The 26,728-nt window shown below is 40.0% G+C and overlaps 1 protein-coding gene and 1 non-coding gene across 5 annotated transcripts in view; one reads left to right on the forward strand and one right to left on the reverse strand.

Moving 5' to 3' along the window:
* The window catches only part of MTRF1 (mitochondrial translation release factor 1), a 64,271-nt gene that overhangs the window by 17,605 nt on the left and 19,938 nt on the right, over positions 1–26,728 (forward strand). Inside the window, exons 1-8 of one of the 4 annotated variants that reach the window (XM_059041745.2) lie at positions 146–393; positions 2,452–2,542; positions 2,776–2,850; positions 3,366–3,791; positions 8,818–8,909; positions 10,736–10,817; positions 12,177–12,284; positions 18,303–18,475. In XM_059041745.2, coding sequence (XP_058897728.1) covers positions 3,374–3,791; positions 8,818–8,909; positions 10,736–10,817; positions 12,177–12,284; positions 18,303–18,475 — 873 coding nt within the window. In that variant the 5' untranslated portion in view covers positions 146–393; positions 2,452–2,542; positions 2,776–2,850; positions 3,366–3,373. Of the gene's footprint in view, positions 1–145; positions 394–2,451; positions 2,543–2,775; positions 2,851–3,365; positions 3,792–8,817; positions 8,910–10,735; positions 10,818–12,176; positions 12,285–18,302; positions 18,476–26,728 lie in introns of those variants that run through there. The other 3 variants (XM_067017006.1, XM_067017005.1, XM_067017004.1) reach the window with 3 other exon arrangements.
* On the reverse strand, positions 15,722–15,828 carry LOC131743584 (U6 spliceosomal RNA). The gene has a single exon (XR_009331855.1). It is a non-coding gene; the product is annotated as a U6 spliceosomal RNA (small nuclear RNA).

Genomic DNA, 26,728 nt, shown 5'->3' on the forward strand with positions numbered 1-26,728 from the left:
GGAAGCTAGGCGTTCGTCCGAGATAAACTACAACTCCCAAGATTCCCGGGTGGGAGCTCTCGGGACTTGTGGTTCATTGAACACTGCTGCACCAATGCCCCTGCACCTCCCCTCCCCCTTCCATCGCAACCTACACCCTGGGCTCAGAATCCGGATGAGTAAATCGCCTGGTCATCTCTTTCGTGGGAATTTTTCTAGCTTTTCCATTTTTCTCTTTTGTTTCCTCTATTAGCTTATTGTTAGGCACACGCAAGTACTACTCTAATGGAGAAGAGTCGAGACGGAGGAGGAGGCGGGATCAAGCGCTAAGCCGGAAGGGGTGAACCCGGCAGTGAAAGTGATCCGGTGCCTGTCGGGCTGAAACGTACTGGACCACAGAAGGTTCTGACCTCCGTAAGGAAACCTAACGTCCTTTCTGTCTTTTTTTTTTTTTTTTCTTAACGTGCTCACAGTTCACTTCTCTTTTCTGGTCTTAAAAGTCTATTTTCCTTCTCCAGCTTTTTTTTTCCCCCCATGGTGTCTCCTTATGGGATCACTCCATATACCGAGTTAGTGTGGCTTACACGTGATGCTCTCGTGCCGGCTTAGTGTCACTTCTGACTTGCCAAGGCTAAGAGTTGTTCCTAGAGTATCATTTTATTTTTAATTTTTATTTATTTTTGACTGCGTTGGGTCTTCGTTGCTTCGCGCGGGCTTTCTCTAGTTGCAGCCAGCGGAGGCTACTCTTCGTTGTGGTGCGCGGGCTTCTCATTGCCGTGGCTTCTCTCGTTGCAGATCACGGGCTCCAGGCGCGCAGGCTTCAGTAGTTGTGGCATGAGGGCTCAGTAGTTGTGGCTCACGGGCCCTAGAGCGCAGGCTCAGCAGTTGTGGTGCACGGGCTTAATTGCTCCGCGGCATGTGGGATCTTCCCGGACCAGGGCTTGAACCCATGTCCCCTGCCTTGGCAGGCGGACTCTCAACCACTGCGCCACCAGGAAAGCCCCTGGAGTATCATTTTAATCCTGTTACTGTGGCGGGGTGATGGAGAAGGCTTACTATTCTCAGGTATAGATAAACCTAGAAGGTAAACGTCTTGGGATTTACAACATTGAGGTTCATGACCTTGAGAGTTACTTTTTCTACTATTTCTAAAATGGAAATTTAGCTAGAGGCGTTTTAACAAAAATCTTTTTGCCATTTTTTTTTGTTATGTCCTTTTTCAAATGGACACACTTTCTGTGACTAGATGTTGTTACAACCAGGGTTCCTGGCCTCCTTAATCAATAGATATTGATCAGAGGCCAGACAAGAAATTCAGGCAAGGCTATATTGTGGCCCCTGCTGCTGCAGCAGAGGGGAGTGAGCAGGTTCCTTACATGGGGTGAGGGTAGGGGTGTGTCCAGGGATCCAGCAGAGGGGTGGCTTAAGTGGTCTTCCCATCCCCTTGGCTGTGTTGTGTGCAGAGGGCATGCACAGTACCCTGCATTTCCTCCCCACCCCCTGCTTCTGCTGCCAGCTCTTCAGAGGTGGCAGTTGGGCTTTTTGGTCTCCTTTTATCTAGTTGTCCAGAATTTGCCCCAACTGCCCATGCACACAGTTATTTTTAGCCCCTTATCGTTTCTTTGCATTTTGTTGCTTAAGGAAACATTTGTCCAGGTGCAAGCATTGCAGCACTGCAGCAAAGGGTCCCAGGTCCCAGCTTGTCTCAATGTGAAGACATGCAGAAACTCCTGCTGGAGGACTGTAACATTTGTGGCTACTGTGCCTTGGTGCATGCTTCCCGCAGTCCTTTTCTCAATGTGATTCAGTATGTTAAATTTCCTTAGTACAACCCTGCAAACTGAATATTTTAGAGACTATTCTGAATGTTTTATTTCCTAGGAGATAACAATATCCAAGTTAGCAGACTTACAATGATCAAATGAGCTAATATATGAATACACCTAACGTAGTAGGAACACTGGAGACAATAAAGGTTGATTCTGATCAATTTTGACCCTTATTTCAACTTTGAACCTCAGGATTTTAGGGGCAAAGTATTTTTCTTAGAACACTTATCTTCTCTGTCTTACTCAGTAAAACCATTGTGTACGTTTGTTAGCTCTTTTGATTATCTCTGTTAGAAGGAAGAAAGATAATTATTGTACATAACTAATTTCACCTAACATGTAATTTTTTATTTTTATTTTTTTTATTTTTATTTTTTTTATTTTTTTGCGGTATGCGGGCCTCTCACTGCTGTGGCCTCTCCCGTTGCGGAGCACAGGTTCCGGACGCGCAGGCCTAGCGGCCATGGCTCACGGGCTTAGTTGCTCCGCGGCATGTGGGATCTTCCCGGACCAGGGCACGAACCCGTGACCCCTGCATCGGCAGGCGGATTCTCAACCACTGCGCCACCAGGGAAGCCCACATGTAATTTTTTAAAGTAATTTTTCTTCCTGATTGTAAAAGTAGTATGTACTAAATGTATAGGAAACTTGGAAAACACAAAGAAGTAGAAAAAAAAAAGGAAGCAAAAGGAATCTATAATCCCACAACTACAGATCATCTTATTAACATTTTGGTATGGTTTTAGTTTTCTTTTTTCAAAATAAAGCTCTTCCTCAACTTATGATGTGGTTATATCCCCATAAACTCATGTATTCCATATACTGTAGAAAATTTTGTAAATCTAATTGAGATTATATTGTTTTGATTCTGCGTTTTTCATTGAATATAATTATCATCATTGTCTTTTTTTTTTACCAAACTTTCTACTTTCTTAGTCTGTTAATATGTAAATTTTCCATCCTTTAGGATCTCAACTAAAAGGGAAGCACCTTCGAAGAGTGATTGCATAGTTGGCAATGAAGAGCACTGAAGTCTGAACAGGCAAGCTGCGTTCACCTCAGCTCTGTCTCTATCTGGCAGAATGAATAATCATGATTAAGTTACTTGACTTCCTTGGGCATCTGGATACCTAAGAATTAGACAAGGAAGTAATGTTTCCTTCAAACTTTAAAAATCTGTTAATATGTGAACCACCTAAAGTTTGCATGATTATTTCATACCTGTCAAGAGCTTATTCACACACTCAATTTTACATTCTGGGTACTTTCTAGAAAATAGCTGATTTAACCCATTCTATTGATATATTTATTAGTTACACTCCTACCCATTTGCCTTAGTTAATTACATATGTTGAGTGGGTAGAAAACAGCACTACCTTCATTTATTTTGTTATATTCACAGATTTGAAGATTCGTTTTCTTTTTGTGGGTTATTGAATTTAGGGACTGTGTTTGGAGCTGGCTGAGGCAGTGAATTGAGCAAGATTTCTTGAGGCTCCTTCCAGCTTTTATATCTGTGGAGTTGATATGTCTCACGTTGTGTTTATTTTGTTTCAGATGCTGAAATGAATCGTCACCTGTTTGTTTGGCTTTTTAGACATCCATGTCTTAATGGTCACCACCAGTGCCATGTCCATCTCCATTCTCATCAACTTACACAGATACCTCTTGACACAAGGCTGTGGGTTTTTAGACGAAACAGGAATCACATTCTCCATTGTCTGTTAAGTGAGAATTGGTCCAGGAGATATTGTCATCAAGATACCAGGATGCTCTGGAAGCGTAAAGCACTACAGAAATATATGGAGGACCTGAGTAAGGAGTACCAAACACTTGATCATTGTTTGCAGCATATCTCTGTGAGTGAAGCAGACCGGAGGTCCTTGAGTCAACGGCATGCTGAGCTGGCACCGCTTGCAGTCATTTACAAAGAAATTCAGGAGGCTGAACAAGCCATTGAAGAATTAGAATCAATGTGTAAAAGTAGGTAAAAGATGTGTGTGTACAAGTACAGGATTGATTTTCTAAGTTAAAGGTATATTGAACACAGTCTTTTAAAAAGCCTGCACATAGTAAGCCCTGCACTTGGAAAGGACAGGACTCTGTACTCGGGGTGTTTGAAGTATTTCAGCTACTAAAGAGCAACTACTAAGAGACCGAGGTCCTTGTGGTACTTGCCAAGAAGCGCTTAGAGTCTGGGAGACTAAATATTGACCTTTTCAGAAGCTTTAATTTATTAATAGATCTTTATTGGGCACTGTCCTATGTGCTACATACCAAGGACACAAAAATACAATTCCTACCCTGTCAGAGGGCTTATATGGTATGGGTATTATTTCATCACCCCAAAAAGAAACCCTACACCCTTTAGTCATCTCATGCCAATCCACCCCATCCCTGCCAGCACTAGACAACCACTTTCTGTCTCTATACAGTTACTTATTTCAGGCATTTTATATAAATGGAATCATACAATATGTTACCCTATGTGACTGGCTTCTTTCACTTAGCATATGTTTAAGGTTCATTTATGTTGTAGCATGTTTCTGTACTTCATTTCTTTTTATTGCTGAATTATGTCACATTGTATAGATATACCGCATTTTATTTATCCATTCATCAGTTGTTGGTTATTGAGTTTTTCCACTTTTTTAGTTATTATGAACAATGTTGTTTTGAACATCTGTGTACAAGTTTTTGTGTGGACATAATATTGCTAAGTTGTGTGGTAACTCCATGTTTAACCTTTTGAGGAACTGCCAGACTGGTTTTCCAAAGTGGCTGAACAATTTTACATTCCCTCCTCATTGTATGAGCGTTCTGGTGTTTCTACATCCTCTCCAACCCTTTTGATCCACCCTTTAGATTCTAGCCTTCCTAGTGTGTGTGAAGTGGTATCTTACTGTGGTTTTGACTTGCATTTCCCTGATTAATGGTGTTGAGTGTCTTTTTATGTGCCTACTGGCCATGGTATATCATCTTTGGATAAATGACTGTTTAGATCCTTTGCCCATTTTTTAATTGAGTTGTCTTTTTTATTATTGAGTTATAAGGGTTCTTTATATTACAGATATAAGTTCCTTATCAGATATATTATTTGCAAAAATTTTCTCCCATTCTGTGGGTTGTCCCTTGAAGAACCACAGTTTTTAATTTTTTTTTTTTTTTTTTTTTTTTTTTTGCGGTACGCGGGCCTCTCACTGTCGCGGCCTCCTCTCCCATCGCGGAGCACGGGCCCCGGATGCGCAGGCTCAGCGGCCATGGCTCACGGGCCCAGCCGCTCTGCAGCATGTGGGATCCTCCCGGACCGGGGCACGAACCCGCGTCCCCTGCATCGGCAGAAGGACTCTCAACCACTGCACCACCAGGGAAGCCCCCACAGTTTTTAATTTTGATGATGTTCAGTTTATCTTTTTTTTCGCTTGTTTGTGTTTTGGTGACATATCTAAGAAATTATTACATAATCCAAGGTCACAAAGGTTCACATCTCTGTTTTCTTCCAAGGGTTTTATGTTTTTAGTCCTTGTATTTAGGTCATTGATCTATATGAGTTAATTTTATATATAATGTGAGAGGTGTTAATTTTTAATTTTAGTATCTTAATATTTTATTGCCTTAACATTTTTTCTTTTATGAAAAATTTCCAGAATATACAGAAGTTGAGAGAAAAGTATAATGGACTAACCTGGGATTCAACATTTATCCAAATTTTTTTTTTTTAAAAGGACATGAGCCCTCTTTTAAAAAAAATATTTATTTATTTTGTTGCACTGGGTCTTAGTTGTAGCGTGCAAACTCTTAGTTGCAGCATGCATGTGGGATCTAGTTCCCTGACCAGGGATCAAACCCAAGCCCCCTGCATTGGGAGCATGGAGTCCTATCCACTGCACCACCAGGGAAGTCCCAATCCAAATTTTGCTATTGGCTTTTATTGTATTTTATTTTTAATATTTATTTATCTGGCTGCGCCAGGTCTCAGTTGCAGCACACCGCATCTTCAGTTGCAACATGCGGGTTCTAGTTTCGTGACCAGTGATGGAACCCAGGCGCCCTGCATTGGGAGCACAGAGTCTTAACCACTGAACCACCAGGAAGGTCCCTTGCTATTGGCTTTTAGTTTAATTTATAAACTTTCTTTTGTGTTCCATCCCGTTTCATTAAGCCTTAGAGATGTTAAGCAGCATCGAGGCCAGTCACAGATATACCTGTAAAGTCCTGGATGTCCAAAGCCTTACCTTTTTCTGCCTTCAGTTAGTGGTCTGTGAGTCTCTCACTTTTTTTTTGCCATGAGGCATGCGGGATCTTAGTTCCCTGATCAGAGATTGAACATGTGCCCCCTGCAGTGGAAGTGCAGAGTCCTAACCACTGGACCGCCAGGGAATTCCCTCTCACCTCTTTTAATGAGGATTATTTTTTACTCCTTTGCATAATGCCACTCAAATTTGTAATTAATTAGTTTGGGAAAGTTGCTTGCACATAATAGGAGCTTACTAAATGCTTTCCAAATTAAATTGACATAAACTCTTTCAACCATGTTTGTATCATACGTAATATTAGTAGATTGGATTAAAGTATTAGTAGATTGCTTCTAAAGTTTCTTCTACAATTCTGCTATTTTATAATAATAGTGATAATAGCTACATTTACTAAGTCTTAGTATGTGCCAGGCACTAAGGTAAGCATTTTGCAAATATTATCTCATTTGAAATGTTCACAATGACCTTATGAGGTAGGAATTATTAATATTCTCACTTTACAGATGAAGAAACTGAGAGGTTAAAATGCCAGAGGTCACTTAGCCAGTCAGGAGAGGAGCAGGAATTTGAACCCAATCAAGGAGACTCCACAGCCTCTGCTCTTATCCACTGCACAATGACTCAAAGTCCGATAGGGTCTACCTCTGTAATATATCTTGCATGAGTCCTCTTCTATTCTTTCCACTAGTTTATATTTTCGTTATATCTCAGTCCTAGATGATTACAATAAATTCCTAACTTGTAGTCTCACCTCCAAGCTTTCCCAGCCTAAGTACAACCTTAATCATATTTCTCTCCTGCTCTGAATTTCCAGTAACTCCCATTGCCTATGAATATAGATTGCTTGGCTTGGCATTTAATAGTCTGTGCCGCGTGACCCCGACCTCCCTGTGTAGTATATCAATTCCCTTTGCATATTGTCCCTTCCAGCCAAAACAATTTGCCATTCCCTGAATATACTCAGATCATCCCATGTCTTTGTCTTTGCTCATGTTGTTAACCCACCAATTTCACCTTCTTAAAGTTCAGTCTGCTTACAGAGTATGGCTTGAATATCATCCTTTGGCTTCACTCCCCTCTGTAAAACAAGAATGATTGCCTTTCTCTGTTTTATATTCTGATCCATTATGTAATTGTCTTAACTTCAGTCTCTTTCCCTGTTCCTCAAGTACAGGGCCTGTGTCTAATTCATCTTTATTTCCTGCAGCACCAAACGTAAGGTATAATAGACTCTTGAATCTGTTGATAACAGTGAAATTGAACTAGACTGGATCTTACAGTTCAGTAAATAATAAAAAGCCACAAAAGTAATTTTATATGATTGCAAATCAGCAGGCTTTTCTGGTACCTCTGACCTGAGACTTATGTGCACAAGGTGAGGCCAGTAGCGATATTACAATTCTGCAACAAGTGATCCATAATTAGAATTGAGCTCAGATGGCACCTTATCTAGGAACCTTCCTTAAGGGTTGAAGTCTGGGTTAGACCACCCTTTAGGCCTCGACAGCGCTGCCCATACCACATATTGTAATCAAGTGAATGTGTCCACCTTTCCCACCAGACTGAGCCACGGTCGCCCTGAACCATGTTTTATTCATCCTTGTGTCCCCAGCAACTGGTAGAGTATTTAGCACAGAGTAAGTGTGAAATGTTGAAAGCAGGAATGAGGCTTAGAATCCCGCCAGACCCCAATGACTTCCATGACCAGAAAAGAATTTTGAAGAGCCTTCTCTCCTTTATGAGTCTTCATTTATATTTTCCTCTTTATTTTTAAGAATCAAAAATTTCTACCTCATCTAGCACACATCACCAGTGACAAATGGAGTCTCTGGGCATCTAAAGCAATGGAGTCAAAGGTTATGGGATCCACGCTACTTGGCCACTATCTCATTGATAGCTTATGTTGTTAGAGCTCCATGATTTAACTTTCTGCTTTGAAATGATGTGAAAACGACCATTCTTTCCATAAAGCAGAGGTTTGCAAAGTTTTTTTGTTTTTTTTTGTGGTACTCCGGCCTCTCACTGTTGTGGCCTCTCCCGTTGCTGAGCACAGGCTCCGCACGCGCAGGCCCAGCGGCCATGGCTCACGGGCTCAGCCGTTCCGCGGCACGTGGGATCCTCCCGGACCGGGGCACGAACCCGCGTCCCCTGCATCGGCAGGCGGACTCTCAACCGCTGCGCCACCAGGGGAGCCCTAAGATATGTGTTTTTTTGACCCATGTGGTGTTTTAAAAAAGTGTTTACTAAGTATGAACATTTCAAGAGGTTTCAGAATTTTAAGAGGTCTTATTTCTGACTTCTCTTAAAAAAAAAAAAAAAAAAAAAAAAAAGGAGGTTCTAGCCGTGCTACATTACTCACAGTGTGCTGGGTAATGGCTGCCAGCTTTCGACAGGAAATGGTCACCCCAGTTTACCCTGAAACTTAGCTTATTCGGGTTTACATTTAATTAGCCAGTCCCTTTTTAAACCTGTTTGATTAATCACTGATTTCTATAATTACTTACAGACGTTCAAATCACCAGCTCCTTGGGGCAAGATCATACTTGTTTTCACACTGAGTTTTTTGGACACATTTAGCTTGGACACACTTAGCAAATACTTACTTTACATTCTTTAGCTATTCTGTTATTTTGTATAATCCCTTGCCTTCACAACTGAAATAAAACCTAGTAGGTAGAGATTAGGTAGCTATTTAAGAATTTCTTTGTAAGTATTTAAACATTTTTCCCATTATTTCTGTCGATGGTTTGTAGGTCTGAATAAACAAGATGAAAAGCAGTTACAAGAACTTGCTTTGGAAGAGAGGCAAACCATTCTTCAGAAAATCAACATGTTATACAGTGAGGTATGTTTTAAGAGGTAAACTAATCTCAGTAATGTTAATGTAAAGGAATACTATTCTTGCTAGACTATGTTTTGCTGCTCAAAGTATTTTCCCAACACCAGTTGATTAAGTCTTCTCTTAAGATGATTGATACTGTTGGGTTTAGTGCTCTCATTTACTACAGAATGAGATCGAAGAGATTGTGTTGGCAAGGAATGAAACCACCCCTCCACCTCCCCCCCACCCCCGCTGAGACAAAAGTACTCCAAAGCTGAATCTATTAAGTTACCAGACAAGGGAACACATGCTAGTGAAGAAATTTACTTCAACATGGAGAAGAGTCAGGGGGTTTTAAGTCTTAGAAAGAGGGAGTGGTACATGGTAACTGGGTTAATTAAGGATTGAAAATTTGCATTCAGGATAGAATGGAATGAATCCAAGGGCATAGAGACAGTGGGTTAATACGAGTCTTTAGTCCCTTCCAGCTCAATGGATGGTTTGTCTAAAAGAAAATGAAAATACAGTGCCAGGTACTATGTTCCCCTTTGTCATATTTGCCATCCTCCTACCTTCAGTCTTCCCTACCCTGGGAATCCAGTAGAGAGACTTTTTTTTTTCCTTGAAGTATAGTTGATTTACAATGTTGTGTTAGTTTCAGGTGTTACAGCACAGTGATCCAGATATGTATATGTCTTCTTTGTCAGATTCTTTTCCCTTATAGGTTGTTACAAAATATTCAGTATAATTCCCTGTGCTTTACAGTAGGTCCTTGTTAGTTATATATTTTATATATGGTAGTGGGTGTATGTTAATCCCAAACCCCTTTTCCCTTTGGTAACCATGAGTTTGTTTTCTATGTCTGTGAGTCTATTTCTGTTTTGTAAATAAGTTCATTTGTATCTTTTTTTTTTTTTTTTAGATTCCACATATAAGCAATATCATATGATATTTGTCTTTCTCTGTCTGGCTTGCTTCACTTGGTATGATAATCTCTAGAGGGACTTTTTGAGGGGTTGAGGAGGATGAGGTGGAGGTATCAGTTATTTTTTTCACTGATTTAAACAGCTAGTCAAAAGCAGATGTAGGACATCTGACTTCTAGTCTACTATTCTCTCTTGCAGGCTGTATCATTTCTAGCAGATATGGACTATTTCAAAAATTGTCAGTAGGGAGAATCATGACACATAGATACTTTCAGTTTGATTTGAAAGACCTTTTAGTAATAATACAAATAAAGTTGCTTCCCTTTTCTTCCTAAGAGGTAAGTTGGTTGCTTTCTTTATTAGAAAGCCCCTTTTTTTGTTGTCACACTGAGAAACTATTTGAGCCTTACCTTGGGAGTCCTCAATCTACCCTGTAAACAGCAACTCTGCTGAGAAGACAGGGCACGACCTGGTGTCCGTCCGCTGTCATTTATTGTGGGAGAAAATATATAATCATATGTTAAAAGTCCTCATTTTCTCCAAATGAAGACTTTCAAAGCTTACTTCTTTCGTTAGATGAAAGAAGCTACTGTTTAAGACTAATCAGAAGCAAAATTTGAAGAAAATTGAATGGAACACTGGACCTTGGTCTAAACTTTTGCATTTTAGAAAATTAAGATAATTTAATAGCATTGTAGAAAATATGCCAACAAGTAACTTCATTGTTAACATGAATCATCATTTATTTTAGGACTAATTAGGTCTGCTTATTAAAGCATTTTAGGACCAGACCTCTTTGAGATGCTCTATGATTTTGTTAATTACTGATTTTTTAGTATTTGGGGGTCTTTTATCTAAGTTCAAGGAATAGCAGTATACCATGGGAAATATACACACTAATACTGATTTTTTTTTCTTTTTCAGCTTCTCCAGAGTCTAGTGCCAAAGGAGAAATGTGACAAAAATGATGTTATTTTAGAGGTGACATCTGGAAGAACTACTGGAGGTCAATAAAATAATTTTATTGTAAATGATCTTAAAAAATACTTAAATGTTACCTTGATATGACACACTATAACTTTAAAAGTCTGTTAAATGTGTTTCACTTCGGAAGTAGTCATTTCTCAACTCTGAAGGGGTTTTTACTTAAGGAGGACTCTCTAAGAAATTTGTGCTGGTTTTTAAAAAAATTTTTTAATTGAAATATAGTTGATTTACCATGCTGTGTTAGTTTCTGGCGTACAGCAGAGTGATTCAGTTATAAATGTATATTTTTTTCATATTCTTTTTATTTTGGTTTATTATAGGATATTGAATATTTTCTATCCTACTGTGCTATACAGTAGGACCTTGTTATTTATCTATTTTATACATAGTAGTTTGTATCTGCTAATCCCAAACTCCTAATTTATCCCTCCCGACCCCCTATCCTCTTTGGTAACCATAAGTTTGATTTCTATGTCTGTGAGTCTGTTTCTGTTTTGTAAATAAGTTCATCTGTGTCATATTTTAGATTCCACATGCAAGTGATATCATATGGTGCTTGTCTTTCTCTTTCTGACTTACTTCACTTAGTATGATAATCTCTAGGTCCATCCATGTTGCTGCAAATGCCATTATTTCATTCATTCTTATGACTGAGTGGTATTCCATTGTATATATGTACCACATCTTTTAAAATTTTATTTTATTTATTATTTTTTTTGTGGTACGCGGGCCTCTCACTGTTGTGGCCTCTCCCGTTGTGGAGCACAGGCTTCGGACGTGCAGGCTCAGCGGCCATGGCTCACGGGGTCCAGTTGCTCTGCGGCATGTGGGATCTTCCCGGACCAGGGCACGAACCCGTGTCCCCTGCATCGGCAGGCAGATTCTCAACCACTGCGCCACCAGGGAAGCCACGTACCACATCTTTATCCATTCCTCTGTTGATGGACATTTAGGTTGCTTCCATGTTTGGGCTATTGTAAATAGTGCTGCTATGAACATTGGGGTGCATGTATCTTTTCTTATTAGAGTTTGCTCCAGATATATGCCCAAGAATGGGATTGCTGGGTCACATGGCAACTCTATTTTTAGTTTTTGAAGGAACCTCCATACTGTTTTCCAGAGTTGCTGCACCAGTTTACATTCCCACCAACAGTGCAGGAGGGTTCCCTTTTCTCCACACCCTCTCCAGCATTTATTGTTTGTAGACTTTTTGATGATGGCCATTCTGAGCAGTGTGAGGTGATACCTCATTGTAGTTTTGATTTGCATTTCTCTAATAATTAGCAATGTTGGGCATCTTTTCATGTGCCTACTGGCCATCTATATGTCTTCTTTGGAGAAATGTGTGCTGACTGAATATTTTCGTATTTTCTCTTAGGTGATATCTGCCAACAATTTACCCGGGAAATATTTGATATGTATCAGAATTATTCAAGCTACAAACACTGGAAATTTGAACTTCTGAATTATACACCAGCTGATTATGGTAAGTGTATTTGAGGATTTGTCCATAGATGATGCTGGAAGTTGTTTTTCTTCTGATATTGATTACAACCATGTTGTCCCATTTTTAAAAACATTTGACCTATATCAGCTAAATACTGTGACATGGGCTCATCAATCACAGTGGCTTATTATAGTAGAATTCTTACTATGGGAGAAGATAGTGGGAGGGAAGGAAGTATCCTCCTAGGAAGGAATATCTGAATTAGAGAAACTTTCCCTGTGGAGGGTTGATACATGCCTTACCTGAAAAATCATTGCTGTGTTGTTCAAAGCCAAGATGTATTAAGGTTTTTACTCCAAAGTACTAATGATGTGTTGGAGGTTTATGGGAATGCAGAAAAAGTTAGTCATTTGTCTTTATTTTCAAGAAGCTCCCACCCTAGTTGGGCTGATAAAAACTTAGACAACATAAACAATAAGAATCAATGTGAGTCTTTAAACTTTTAAATACTCGAGTATGTTAAATCAGAACATCTGATAGTAATTCTGTTTTGTTCTATTCTCTTAATCCATCTGGAAGTTTTTGTCTGCTTGGTTACACAAAGATACACTGTAGTAGACAGAGGGCCCATGAATAATAGCCCACAAATTATCAAAGTGGGGAAAGAGGATTCATGTAAGTTAAACAATTGAGGGAAATGAAAACAAGTATAGAGCATAAGTAAGTTTGTGCGCCATATGGATTTGAAATACAGCCAGTGGTTAGGAAAGGTGAAACAGGAGGGAAGGGGGCAGGGCACAACATTTGAAAGAATGACATAGCCCGAGGACATTACATAAACTGATTAGAACCAAATGGGTCCAAGATGGTGGACAAGTCGACTTCCACTAGACCTTGAGCCTCGGTAATATGCTCATTGTAATACATCAGCAAGCTAAATGACACACCGACTGGTGCCATGACAGTTCCAAGGCCAACCATAAGGATGAAAAATGGGGCGGTGGCCCAATTCCAGGAAATCCCCGCCCCTTCCCCAAATAGCTGGAATACTCCTCCCACTCATTAGCCTATGAAGTTACCCACCCCTTAAAAACTGACAACCCCATACCCCGGTGCTGCTCTCACCTCCTGAGATGGTCCACACTGTATCTGTGGAGTGTATTTCTCTCTAAATAAATCCACTTCTTAACCTATCACTTTGCCTCTCACTGAATTCTTTCTGTGTTGAGACATCAAGAACCTGAGCTTCATTAAGTCCTAAAACCAGGTATGTGATCTCAGTTGGAAGACCATGGTGTTGGCCGGGTTTGAGTCCTAGCCATGTGGGTTCAAGTCCCAATCAGGGTTTAGGCTGGGTTCGAGTCCCAGCACATGGGTTCAAGTCCCAATCTGAGGTGCACAGTTTCAAAGGGGAGACCCAACGAGAGCAGAGGGAGGGACCAATTTGAGCCAGAGCATGGTGGTGGGAAAGATCTTGCTGTGTGTGTAGAAGTGAGGATGCCAGTTAAACCAGAGGATATTTGTGATGAGAAGTAAGAGGAAATAGGTTCAAAAGAGTAGATTTTAAGCAGACATTAAAGCTGAACAGGCCTTGATTGTTAGGGAGCTGTTGAAGATTTTGCTAATAAGAATATGATTTGATCAATATACATATATATATATATATATATTTTTTTTTTTTTTTTTTTTTTTTCTGTATGCGGGCCTCTCACTGTTGTGGCCTCTCCCCTTGCGGAGCGCAGGCTCCAGATGTGCAGGCTCAGCGGCCATGGCTCACGGGCCCAGCCGCTCCGTGGCACGTGGGATCTTCCCAGACCGGGGCACGAACCCGCGCCCCCTGCATCGGCAGGCGGACTCTCAACCACTGTGCCACCAGGGAAGCCCATCAATATATATTTTAAAAAGATTCTTTTTTTCTTTTTTTATTGAAGTATAGGTGATTTACAATATGATATTAGTTTCAGGTGTACAGCACAGTGATTCAGTTATGTGAGTGTATATATATATGTATATATATATATATGTATATATATATATATATTCCTTTTCAGATTCTTTTCCCTTATAGGTTATTACAGAATATTGAGCATGGTTCCCTATGCTATACAGTAGGTCCTTGTTGGTTATGTATTTTCTGTATAGTAGCCTGTATATGTTAATCCCAACCTCCTAATTTATCCCTCCCCCCACTCTCCTTTCCCCTTTGGCAACCATAAGTTTGTTTTAAGAAGATTATTTTGACAGCAGTGTGAAAGGTGGACTGAAGAGGCTAGACTGAAGGCAGATGGCAGAGAGGTTATTAGAGTAATCCAGGTATGACTAAGAGTTAGACCTGGAAGTAGGAACACATATGAGGGAACTTCAGAGGCAGAATGAGCAAAATTTGGTAACTGACAAGAGGATCTATTGCTTTTGCCCCCCATGTCCTGCGTGCAGTATGTGTCCTTTGATCTTCACAACCCTGGATATTGTTAATCCCATTTTACAGAAGATCTAGGCTCAGAGAGTAAGTAACTAATCCAAGATCACACAATAAGTAGTGGCAGTCCTGGGATTAGATTTAAGTCTGTCTGATCCAGAGCCACACTACGTCCCATTAGTTTATTCTGATACAAAGGAGATGAGCCACAGGGATGTAATCTTTCTAGCTGGGAAGATTGTGATATTCATTCATGCCATTGAATGGAATAGAAATTGGAAGGCGGTCTCCATTTGGGCAGAACAGTGAAAGTCGGTTTTGAATTATTATGTGTGTTGTTAAAGTGAGCATCCCTTTAGAAATATCCAGTAAATGCTGAAGCCGTGTAACCAGGGCTTTGGTGAGAAAATAGAATTGAGGAGAGAGGTTTGATAGCTGTTAGCACAGAGATAATGTCTGATACTGAGAGAGAATAAGTGAGGGAGAGTTTATAGAGAGGGAACATTCAGGGCACCAAACGTTGGAGAATGGCCATAGTTAGGAAGATAAACTAGTTGGCAAAAGAAAAAGAGGGGTCAGAGAAGCAGGAAAAAGGTTGAGAACAGTATAATATTTTGGAAGCAGGAGAGGAGAGAGTTTCAAGAATGTAATGAGAAACAGCAGCATATGAAAGAGAGAATGTAATCTCTGAGACATATGTTTTGAATTCAACTTTCAATAATGAAAGGGAGGTGAACTTAATAACAGGAAGAGAGATTCTGTTCCAGGTGCACAGAGCAACCCAAACAATGGTTGGGAAATCTTTCTTTTAGATACATTAACTCAGTAGCAAAATCAAATAAAGACATTTTAGAAAGTAAAAGGGCCTTTTATTTTATTTTTTATTTTTATTGGAGTATAGTGGATTTACAGTGTTGTGTTAGTTTCAGGTGTAGAGCAAAGTGAATCAGTTATACATTCACATATATCCACTCCTTTTCAGATTCTTTTCCCATATAGGCCATTACAGAATATTCAGTAGAGCTCCCTGTGCTATACAGTAGGTCCTTATTACTTAAAAAATATGGAACGCTTCACAGATTTGTGGGTCATCCTTGCACAGGGGCCATGCTAATCTTCTCTGTAGCATTCCAATTTTAGTATATGTGCTGCCGAAGTGAGCACAAAAAAGGTCTTTTATTAAAAAAGAAAAAATTTTCAGGAATTCCATGGTGGTCCAGTGGTTAGGACTTGGTGCTTTCACTGCCAGGGCCTGGGTTTGATCCCTAGTCAGCGAACTAAGATCCTGCATGCTGCACGGCACAGCCAAAAAATAAATAAATAAGATAGAGAAAGAGGAAAAAATACCTGCCCTATAAAGTATGTATATTAATGTATGGGCTTCCCTGGTGGAACAGTTGTTGAGAATCCGCATGCCAATGCAGGGGACACGGGTTCGAGCCCTGGTCCGGGAAGATCCCACATGCTGCAGAGCAACTATACCGTGTGCCAGAACTACTGAGCCTGCGCTCTAGAGCCCGCAAGCCACAACTACTGAGCCTGCGTGTCACAACTACTGAAGCCCGCGAGCCTAGAACCCATGCACCACAACAAGAGAAGCCCGTACACTGCGAGAAGGGTAACCTCCGCTTGCCACAACCAGAGAAAGCCCGCACGCAGCAACAAAGACCCAATGCAGCCAAAAATAAATAAAATAAATAAATTTATAAAAATTTATATGTATATATATTTAATGTTTTATTGAAATAGAGAGAATCACAGAGATACAGCACTAAAAGCTAAGATTGGAAAAAAATACATTTTCATGCAAAAATTCATATATCAAATGAATTGCAATCATTGTTGCTTTTGTTGTGGTCATCCATTTACAATGCTTGGTGTCAGTTTATCTCTTGTAAGAATAAAATACAGTGTGTGTGTGTGTGTGTGTGTGTGTGTGTGTGTGTGAAAAAAAAGATAAGCACTTATTAAAAAAAAACATAGTCACTTTGCTATTATCAGACCAAAAAAAAATTCCTTAGTATAATCAAATATCCAGTCAGTGTTCACATTTCCCTGTCTCATAAATTTTTTTGTATAGTTTTTGTTCAAACTGAAACCTAAATAACTTCCTTATGTTGCAGTTGGTTGATGTGTCTCTTAAATCTCTTGTAATCCACAGGTATCTCCTCAATTTTAATTTTTTTCCTTGCAATTCATTTGTTAAGGGAACTAGATTATTTGTCCTATAGATCATCTGGATTTTGCTGATTGCATCCCTGTGGTGATATTTCACATGTTTTCATTGCCCTTCTATTTTCTGTAATTGCCCTTCTATTTTGGTAATTATAGTCAGAGACCAGAAAAAAAATTAAAAATTAAAAAAATAATAATTAAAAAAAAAGAACGTGGGAGATTTCTGTAGATCAATAGCCCTAGTTCCTCAACAAATAATTTGAAGTAAACAAAAGAGATGGATGACGAACTTATAGACTGAGAGATTTGAAAGACATATCAAATTTTTTAAATAGACAAGACTAAACTGTAGTGGCTAGGGCAGCACATTAGGTAATACAATTGTAATAAAAAAGGGAATAGAAGGATAATGGTTACTCGTGAAAAGGGGAGGGGATTGTAACTAGGAAGTGGCATGTGAGAGGGCTTTGGGGGTGCCTGATAAAGCTCTTTTTCTTGCTTTTTTTTTTTTTGTGGCCACGCTGCACGGCGGGATCTTAGTTCACTGATCAGAGATCGAACCTGTGCCCCCTGGAGTGGAAGTGCAGAGTCTTAACCTCTGGACCACCAGAGAAGTCCAACAAAGTTCTTTTTCTTGATCTTGAGCTATACATTTCATTCATGTGGTTTTCCATGTATATTATTTTATAATAAAAACATTTTTAAAAAACATAGTCAATAAGAAACCAGGGCTTCCCTGGTGGCGCAGTGGTTAAGAATCCGCCTGCCGATGCAGGGGACGCGGGTTCGTGCCCCGGTCCGGGAAGATCCCACATGCCGCGGAGCAGCTGGGCCCGTGAGCCATGGCCGCTGAGCCTGAGCGTCCGGAGCCTGTGCTCTGCAACAGGAGAGGCCACAACAAGGAGAGGCCCGCGTACCGCAAAAAAAAAAAAAGAAAGAAACTAGCCTTGGCATTAAGATTTCTTTGTGCTTATCTTCCCACTCTACAGACAAGCAATAGCTAAATTTCAATAGATTCTTGAGAACTTGAGAGAACCTATAGAATTATTCATCATTATCAAATTACTATGTTACTGAACAGTTTTTTATATATGGCACCAAATTAGCCTATGATTGCATGGTATAGTTCAATGTAGAAAACATCCCAGTATTATTTTTTTCTAATACTATTTTTGTAAAAGTGAAATTTGTTCATTATATAAAACTTAGCAACAAAAAAAGTGTAAAAAGTAAAGTGAAAAACATGCTGTTATTCTATTCTCCAGAGGTAACCATAAATAATATTTTGGTATGTTTCCTTTTATATATTAATTCACTTACATTGGGAAAATATAGTTTTGTACCTACCTTATGTTCTCATCTCAGGCTCTGTGCTCACATCCAGGCCTTACATTAAGGGCCTCTAAGATCCTGATCCCTTTCGAAGTAGAAATCATTCATATTGCTGGAACGTTTTTTCATAGGTGGGCTACATCATGCAGCTGCCCGAATTTCCGGTGACAATGTCTATAAGCATTTGAAGTATGAAGGTGGGATTCACCGAGTTCAGCGAATTCCTGAGGTGGGCCTGTCGTCAAGGATGCAGCGTATTCACACAGGAACGATGTCAGTTATTGTCCTCCCTCAACCAGACGAGGTAACCTCCTACCTAAACTCTATACCATTATCTATGAAGATCAGCCAGAATTTTATTGTCTAGGAAAAACTCCTGTGTGTTCTGTATACTCACAGAGTACTTCTGCACTCCAAACGTGTGGAGTACATTACCCCCTGACGAAGTAGTTCTTCAATTCTCTGTGGACAACATGTGCTCGTCCTACAATTCAACTCAGTTCTGACCCCATCTACCTGGAGATGGCGTCAGATCCTACAGGCTAGACTCAGCCCCACAAGAGAGCCTCCCCTTCTGCTTCAGAGGCCAATCACAAGGCCCGGCTGTCTCCTGTGTTTCTGATCAACTGCTTATCCATCTGGAGGTTCCCATGACCCCCTCCTTAGGTTAAATAATACTAAAGGGGCTCACAGAACTCAGGAAAACAGTTTACTTACTAGACTACTGGCTTATGACGAAAGGTACAACTCAGGAATAGACAGATAGAAGAAGTGCATAGGACAAAGTATGTGGGAAGAGATGCAGAGCCTCTGTACCCTCTCCAGGCTTGCTACCCTTCCAGCAGCTTCCCGTGTTCATCAGCCTGGCAGCTCTCTGAACCCTGTGCTTTGGGGATTTTTATGGAGGCTTCCATACATAGACATGATTGGTTAAATCACTGGGCTTTGGGGATTCCGCTCCCTGGAGGCTGGGAGTGCAGTGGAAAGTTCCAACCCTCTAATCGTGTGGTTGGTTCCCCTGGGATCAGCCCCCCCATCCTGTGGTTATCTAGAGACTTTCCAAATATCACCTCATTAACATAAACTCAAGTGTGGTTGAAAGGGGCTTAGGGTGAGAAGTGGACAAAGACCAATATATATTATTATAAATCACAGTATCACAATTTATTTTTATAGCAATTTTTTTAACCAGGATCCTGTCAAATTTCACTCATTGCAATTGGTTGTTATACCTCTTTAAGTCTAGAACCAGTCTCCCAAGCTTTCTTTTTTTATCTTTTAATGACATTGACTTTTTGAAGAGTCTAGACCATTTGCCTTATAGAATGTTCCACATCCGCGTTCATCTGATTGTTTCCTCATAGTATTCTTTAAATTGTTCCTTTATGTCCTATGTTGTATTGAAAGTTATATTTAAATGTTCCATTCTATTCAGGTTATACATTTTGAGCAAGAATACTTCTCAGGTGTAGTTATATTCATGTTGCATCTTATCACAAGGCATAAGATATCATATTGTCCCACTCTTAGTGAGGATTGGTTTGAGCATTTAATTAAGACGGTGACCACAAAATATCTGCATTATGGAAGTGTACTCTAGGGTAATATGTCCTCTTCCCAACAACTTTTCTTCCGTGGTTTTAACATCCATTAGTGATCTTTGCCTGAATTAGTTATTTAGTTTGGGATTGCAAAATGGTGATTTTCCAATTCTATCATTCCTTCTACATGTATTACCTGGCATTCTTTTCTGTTAGGAACTTTCCTCCCCACTACCTTCTCTCCTCCTTTCTTCTTGCTCTCTTTTTTTTTTTTTTTAACATCTTTATTAGAGTATAATTGCTTTAAAATGGTGTGTCAGTTTCTGCTTTATAACAAAGTGAATCAGTTATACATATACATATGTCTCCATATCTCTTCCCTCTTGCATCTCCCTCCCTCCCACCCACCCTATCCCATCTCTCTAGGTGGTCAGAAAGCACTGAGCTGATCTCTCTGTGCTATGTGGCTGCTTCCCACTAGTTATCTATTTTACGTTTGGTAGTGTATATATCTCCATGCCACTCTCTCACTTTGTCCCAGCTTACCCTTTCCCCCTCCCCTTATCCTCAAGTCCATTCTCTAGTAGGTCTGCATCTTTATTCCCGTCTTGCCTCTCACCATTTTCTTTTTTTTAGATGCCATATATATGTGTTAGCATACAGTATTTGTTTTTCTCTTTCTGACTTACTTCACTCTGTATTACAGTCCCTAGGTCCATCCACTTCACTACAAATAACTCGGTTTCGTTCCTTTTTATGGCTGAGTAATATTCCATTCTGTATATGTGCCGCATCTTCTTTATCCATTCATCTGTTGATGGACACTTAGGTTGCTTCCATGTCCTGGCTGTTGTAAATAGAGCTGCAGTGAACATTTTGGTACATGACTCTTTTTGAGTTATGGTTTTCTCAGGGTATATGCCCAGTAGTGGGATTGCTGGGTCATATGGTAGTTCTATTTGTAGTTTTTTAAGGAACCTCCATACTGTTCTCCATAGTGGCTGTATCAATTTACATTCCCACCAACAGTGCAAGAGTGTTCCCTTTTCTCCACACCCTCTCCAGCATTTATTGTTTCTAGATTTTTTTGATGATGGCCACTCTGACTGGTGTGAGACGATATCTCATTGTAGTTTTGATTTGCATTTCTCTAATGATTAATGATGTTGAGCATTCTTTCATGTGTTTGCTGGCAATCTGTATATCTTCTTTGGAGAAATGTCTGTTTAGGTCTTTGGCCCATTTTTGGATTGGGTTGTTTGTTTTTTTGATATTGAGCTACATGAGTTGCTTGTATGTTTTGGAGATTAATCCTTTGTCAGTTGCTTCATTTGCAAATATTTTCTCCCATTCTGAGGGTTGTCTTTTCATCTTGTTTATGGTTTCCTTTGCTGTGCAAAAGCTTTGAAGTTTCATTAGGTCTCATTTGTTTATTTTTGTTTTTATTTCCATTTCTCTAGGAGGTGGGTCAAAAATGATCCTGCTGTGATTTATGTCATAGAGTGTTCTGCCTATGTTTTCCTCTAGGAGTTTGATGGTGTCTGGACTTACATCTAGGTCTTTAATCCATTTTGAGTTTATTTTTGTTTATGATGTTAGGGAGTGTTCTAACTTCATTCTTTTACATGTAGCTGTCCAGTTTTCCCAGCACCACTTATTGAAGAGACTGTCTTTTCTCCACTGTATACTCTTGCCTCCTTTATCAAAGATAAGGTGACCATATGTGTGTGGGTTTATCTCTGGGCTTTCTATCCTGTTCCATTGATCTATATTTCTGTTTTTGTGCTAGTACCATACTGTCTTGATTACTGTAGCTTTGTAGTATAGTCTGAAGTCAGGGAGCCTGATTCCTCCAGCTCCGTTTTTCTTTCTCAGGATTGCTTTGGCTATCCCGAGTCTTTTGTGTTTCCATACAAATTGTGAAGTTTTTTGTTCTAGTTCTGTGAAAAATGCCAGTGGTAGTTTGATAGGGATTGCATTGAATCTGTAGATTGCTTTCGGTAGTAGAGTCACTTTCACAATGTTGATTCTTCCAATCCAAGAACATGGTATATCTCTCCAACTGTTTGTATCATCTTTAATTTCTTTTATCAGTGTCTTATCATTTTCTGCATACAAGTCTTTTGTCTCCTTAGGTAGGTTCCTAGATATTTTTTGTTGTTGTTGTTGCAATGGTAAATGGGAGTGTTTTCTTAATTTCACATTCAGATTTTTCATCAGTATATAGGAATGAAGAGATTTCTGTGCATTAATTTTGTATCCTGCTATTTTACCAAATTCATTGATTAGCTCTAGTAATTTTCTGGTAGCATCTTTAGGATTCTCTATGTATAGTATCATGTCATCTGCAAACAGTGACAGCTTTACTTCTTCTTTTCCAATTTGGATTCCTTTTATTTCTTTTCCTTCTCTAATTGCTGTGGCTAAAACTTCAAAAACTGTGTTGAATAATAATGGTGAGACTGGACATCCTTGTCTCGTTCCTGATCTTAGAGGAAATGCTTTCAGTTTTTCACCACTGAGAATGTTTGCTGTGGGTTTGTCATATATGGCCTTTGTTATGTTGAGGTAGGTTCCCTCTATGCCCACTTTCTGGAGAGTTTTTATCATGAAAGGGTGTTTAATTTTGTCAGATGCTTTTTCTGCATCTATTGAGTTGATCATATGGTTTTTATTCTTCAATTTGTTAATATGGTGTATCACATTGATTGATTTGCATATATTGAAGAATCCTTGCATCCCTGGCATAAATCCCACTTGATCATGGTGTATTTTCCTATGAGGGTGATGGTGGCCTCATAGAATGACTTTGGGAGTGTTCCTTCCTCTGCAATTTTTTGGCAGAGTTTGAGAAGGATGGGTGTTAGCTCTTCTCTAAATGTTTGATAGAATTCACCTGTGAAGCCATCTGGTCCTGGACTTTTGTTTGTTGGAAGATTTTTAATCACAGTTTCAATTTCATTACTTGTGATTGGTCTGTTCATATTTTCTGTTTTTTCCTGGTTCAGTCTTGGAAGGTTATACCTTTCTAAGAATTTGTCTATTTCTTCCAGGTTGTCCATTTTATTGACATAGAGTTGCTTGTAGTAGCCTCTTAGGAAGCTTTGTATTTCTGTGGTGTCTGTTGTAACTTCTTTTTCATTTCTAATTTTATTGATTGAGTCCTCTCCCTCTTTTTCTTGATGAGTCTGGCTAATGGTTTATCAATTTTGTTTATCTTCTCAAAGAACCAGCTTTTAGTTTTATTGATCTTTGCTATTGTTTTCTTTGTTTCTATTTCATTTATTTCCCCTCTGATCTTTATGATTTCTTTCCTTCTGCTAATTTTGGGTTTTGTTCTTCTTTCTCTAGTTCTTTAGGTGTAAGGTTAGATTGTTTACTTGAATTTTTTCTTGTTTCTTGAGGTAGGCATGTATAGCTCTAAACTTCCCTCTTAGAACTGCTTTTGCTGTATCCCATAGGTTTTGGATCATCGTGTTTTCATTGTCGTTTGTCTCTAGGTATTTTTTTAATTCCTCTTTGATTTCTTCAGTAATTTCTTGGTTATTTAGTAACGTATTGTTTAGCCTCCATGTGTTTGTGTTTTTTACATTGTTTTCCCTGTAATTGATTTCTAATCTCATAGTGTGTGGTCAGAAAAGATGCTTGATGTGATTTCAATTTTCTTAAATTTACTGAGGGTTGATTTGTGACCCAAGATGTGATCCGTCCTGGAGAATGTTCTGTGCACACTTGAGAAGAAAGTGTAATGTGCTGTTTTTGGATGGAATGTCCTATAAATATCAATTAAATCTATCTGGTCTGTTGTGTCATTTAAAGCTTCTGTTTTTGTATTTATTTTAATTTTGGATGTTCTGTCCATTGGTGTAAGTGAGGTGTTAAAGTCCCCCACTATTATTGTGTTACTGTCAATTTCCTCTTTTATAGCTGTTAACAGTTGTCTTATGTATTGGAGTGCTCCTATGTTGGGTGCATATATATTTATAATTGTTATATCTTCTTCTTGGATTGATCCTTTGATTATTAGGTAGTGCCCTACCTTGTCTCTTGTAACATTCTTTATTTTAAAGTCTATTTTATCTGATTTGAGCATAGCTACTCCAGCTTACTTTTGATTTCCATTTGCATGGAATATCTTTTTCCATCCCCTCACTTTCAGTCTGTATGTGTCCCTAGGTCTGAAGTGGGTCTCTTGTAGACAGCATATATACGGGTCTTCTTTTTGTATCCATTCAGCCAGTGTATGTCTTTTGGTTGGAGCATTTAATCCATTTACATTTAACGTAGTTATCGATATGTATGTTCCTATTACCATTTCCTTAATTGTTTTGGGGTTATTATTGTAGGTCTTTTCCTTCTCTTGTGTTTCCTGCCTAGAGATGTTCCTTTAGCATTTGTTGTAGAGCTGGTTTGGTGTTGCTGAGTTCTCTTAGCTTTTGCTTGTCTGTAAAGCTTTTAATTTCTCCATCAAATCTGAATGAGATCCTTGCTGGGTAGAGTAATCTTGGTTGTAGGTTTTTCTCTTTCATCACTTTAAATATGTCCTGTTACTCCCTTCTGGCTTGTAGAGTTTCTGCTGAAACTCTGTTAACCTTATGGGGTTTCCCTTATGTGTTACTTGTTGTTTTTCCCTTGCTGCTTTTAATATTTGTTCTTTGTATTTAATTTTTGATAGTTTGATTAATATGTGTCTTGGCATGTTTCTCCTTGGATTTATCCTGTATGGGACTCTCTGTGCTTCCTGGACTTACCTATTTCCTTTCCCATATTAGGAAAGTTTTTGACTATAATCTCTTCAAATATTTTCTCAGTCCCTTTCTTTTTCTCTTCTTCTTCTGGGACCCCAATAATTCAAATGTTGGTGCGTTTAATGTTGTCCCAGAGGTCTCTGAGACTGTCCTCAATTCTTTTCATTCTTCTTTATTCTGCTCTGCAGTAGTTATTTCCACTATTTTAAATTCCAGGTCACTTATCTGTTCTTCTGCCTCTGTTATTCTGCTATTGACCCCTTCTAGAGAATTTTTAATTTTATTTATTGTGTTGTTCATCTCTGTTTGCTCTTTAGTTCTTCTAGGTCATTGTTAAACATTTCTTGTATTTTCTCCATTCTATTTCCAAGATTTTGGATCATCTTTACTATCATTATTCTGAATTCTTTTTCAGGTAGACGGCCTATTTCCTCTTCATTTGTTAGGTCTGGTGGGTTTTTGCCTTGCTCCTTCATCTGCTGTGTGTTTCTCTGTCTTCTCATTTTGTTAAACTTACTGTGTTTGGGGTCTCCTTTCTGCACGCTGCAGGTTCGTAGTTCCCATTGCTTTTGGTGTCTGTCCCCAGTGGCTAAGGTTGGTTCAGTGGGTTGAGTAGGTTTCGTGTTTGAGGGGACTAGTGCCTGTGCTCTGGTGGATGAGGCTGGATCTTGTCTTTCTGGTGGGCAGGTCCACATCTGGTGGTGTGTTTTGGGGTGTCTGTGGCCTTATTATGATTTTAGGCAGCCTGTGTGCTAATGGATGGGGTTGTGTTCCTGTCTTGTTAGTTGTTTGTCATAGGGTGTCCTGCACTGTAACTTGCTGGTCATTGAGTGGAGCTGGGTCTTGGTGTTGAGATGGTGATCTCTGGGAGATTTTCGCCGTTTGATATTATATGGAGCTAGGAGGTTTCTTGAGGACCAGTGTCCTGAACTTGGCTCTCTCACCTCAGTGGCACAGCCCTGATGCCTGGCTCGGGCACCAAGAGCCTGTCCTCCACACGGCTCAGAATAAAAGGGAGAAAAAATAGAAAGAAAGAAAGAAAGAAGAAGATAAAATAATATAAAGTAAAGTAAAATAAAGTTATTAAAATAAAAAATAATTTTTAAGAAAAAAAATTTTTTTATGTAATAAAAAATAAAATCGGACAGACAGAACCCTAGGACAAATGGTAAAAGCAAAGCTATACAGACAAAACCACACACAGAAGCATACACATACACACTCACAAAAAGAGAAAAAGGGGAAAAATATATATATATTGTTGCTCCCAAAGTCCACCTCCTCAATTTGGGATGATTCGTTGTCTATTCAGGTATTCCACAGATGCAGGGTACATTAAGTTGATTGTGGATTTAATCCGCTGCTCCTGAGGCTGCTGGGAGAGATTTCCCTTTCTCTTCTTTGTTTGCACAGCTCCCAGGATTCAGCTTTGGATTTGGACCCACCTCTGCATGTAGGTCGCCTGAGGGCGTCTGTTCCCCGCCCAGACAGGACGGAGTTAAAGGAGCAGCTGATTCGGGGTCTCTGGCTCACTCAGGCGGTGGGCAGGGAGGGGTACAGAGTGCAGGGCGAGCCTGCAACGGCAGAGGCCAGCATGACGTTGCAGCAGCCTGAGATGCACCGTGTGTTCTCACGGGGAAGGTGTCCCTGGATCCCGGGACCCTGGCAGTGGCGGGCTGCACAGGCTCCTGGGACGGGAGGTGTGGACAGTGACCTGTGCTTGCACACAGGCTTCTTGGTGGCTGCAGCACCAGCTTTAGCGTCCCATGCCCGTCTCTGGGGTTCGCGCTGATAGCCGCAGCTCGCGCCCGTCTCTGGAGCTCCTTTAAGCGGCGCTCTTAATCCCCTCTCCTCGCACACCAGGAAACAGAGGCAAGAAAAATTCTCTTGCCTCTTCGGCAGCTCCAGACTTTTTCCCGGACTCCCTCCCGGGTAGCTGTGGCACACTAGCCCCCTTCAGGCTGTGTTCATGTAGCCAACCCCAGTCCTCTCCAGGGGATCCAACCTCCAAAGCCCGAGCCTCAGCTCCGAGCCCCCACCTGTCCCGGCAGGTGAGCAGACAAGCCTCTCCGGCTGGTGCGTGCCGGTCGGCACCGATCCTCTCTGCGGGAATCTCTTCGCTTTGCCCTCCGCCCCCTGTTGCTGCGCTGTCCTCCATGGCTTCGAAGCTCCCCTCCTCCGCCACCCTCAGTCTCTGCCCTCAAAGCGGCTTCCTAGTGTGTGGAAACCTTTCTTCCTTCACAGTTCCCTCCCACTGGTGCAGGTCCT

Source organism: Kogia breviceps, chromosome 16 (assembly GCF_026419965.1).
Source record: "Kogia breviceps isolate mKogBre1 chromosome 16, mKogBre1 haplotype 1, whole genome shotgun sequence".
NCBI lineage: Eukaryota > Metazoa > Chordata > Mammalia > Artiodactyla > Physeteridae > Kogia > Kogia breviceps.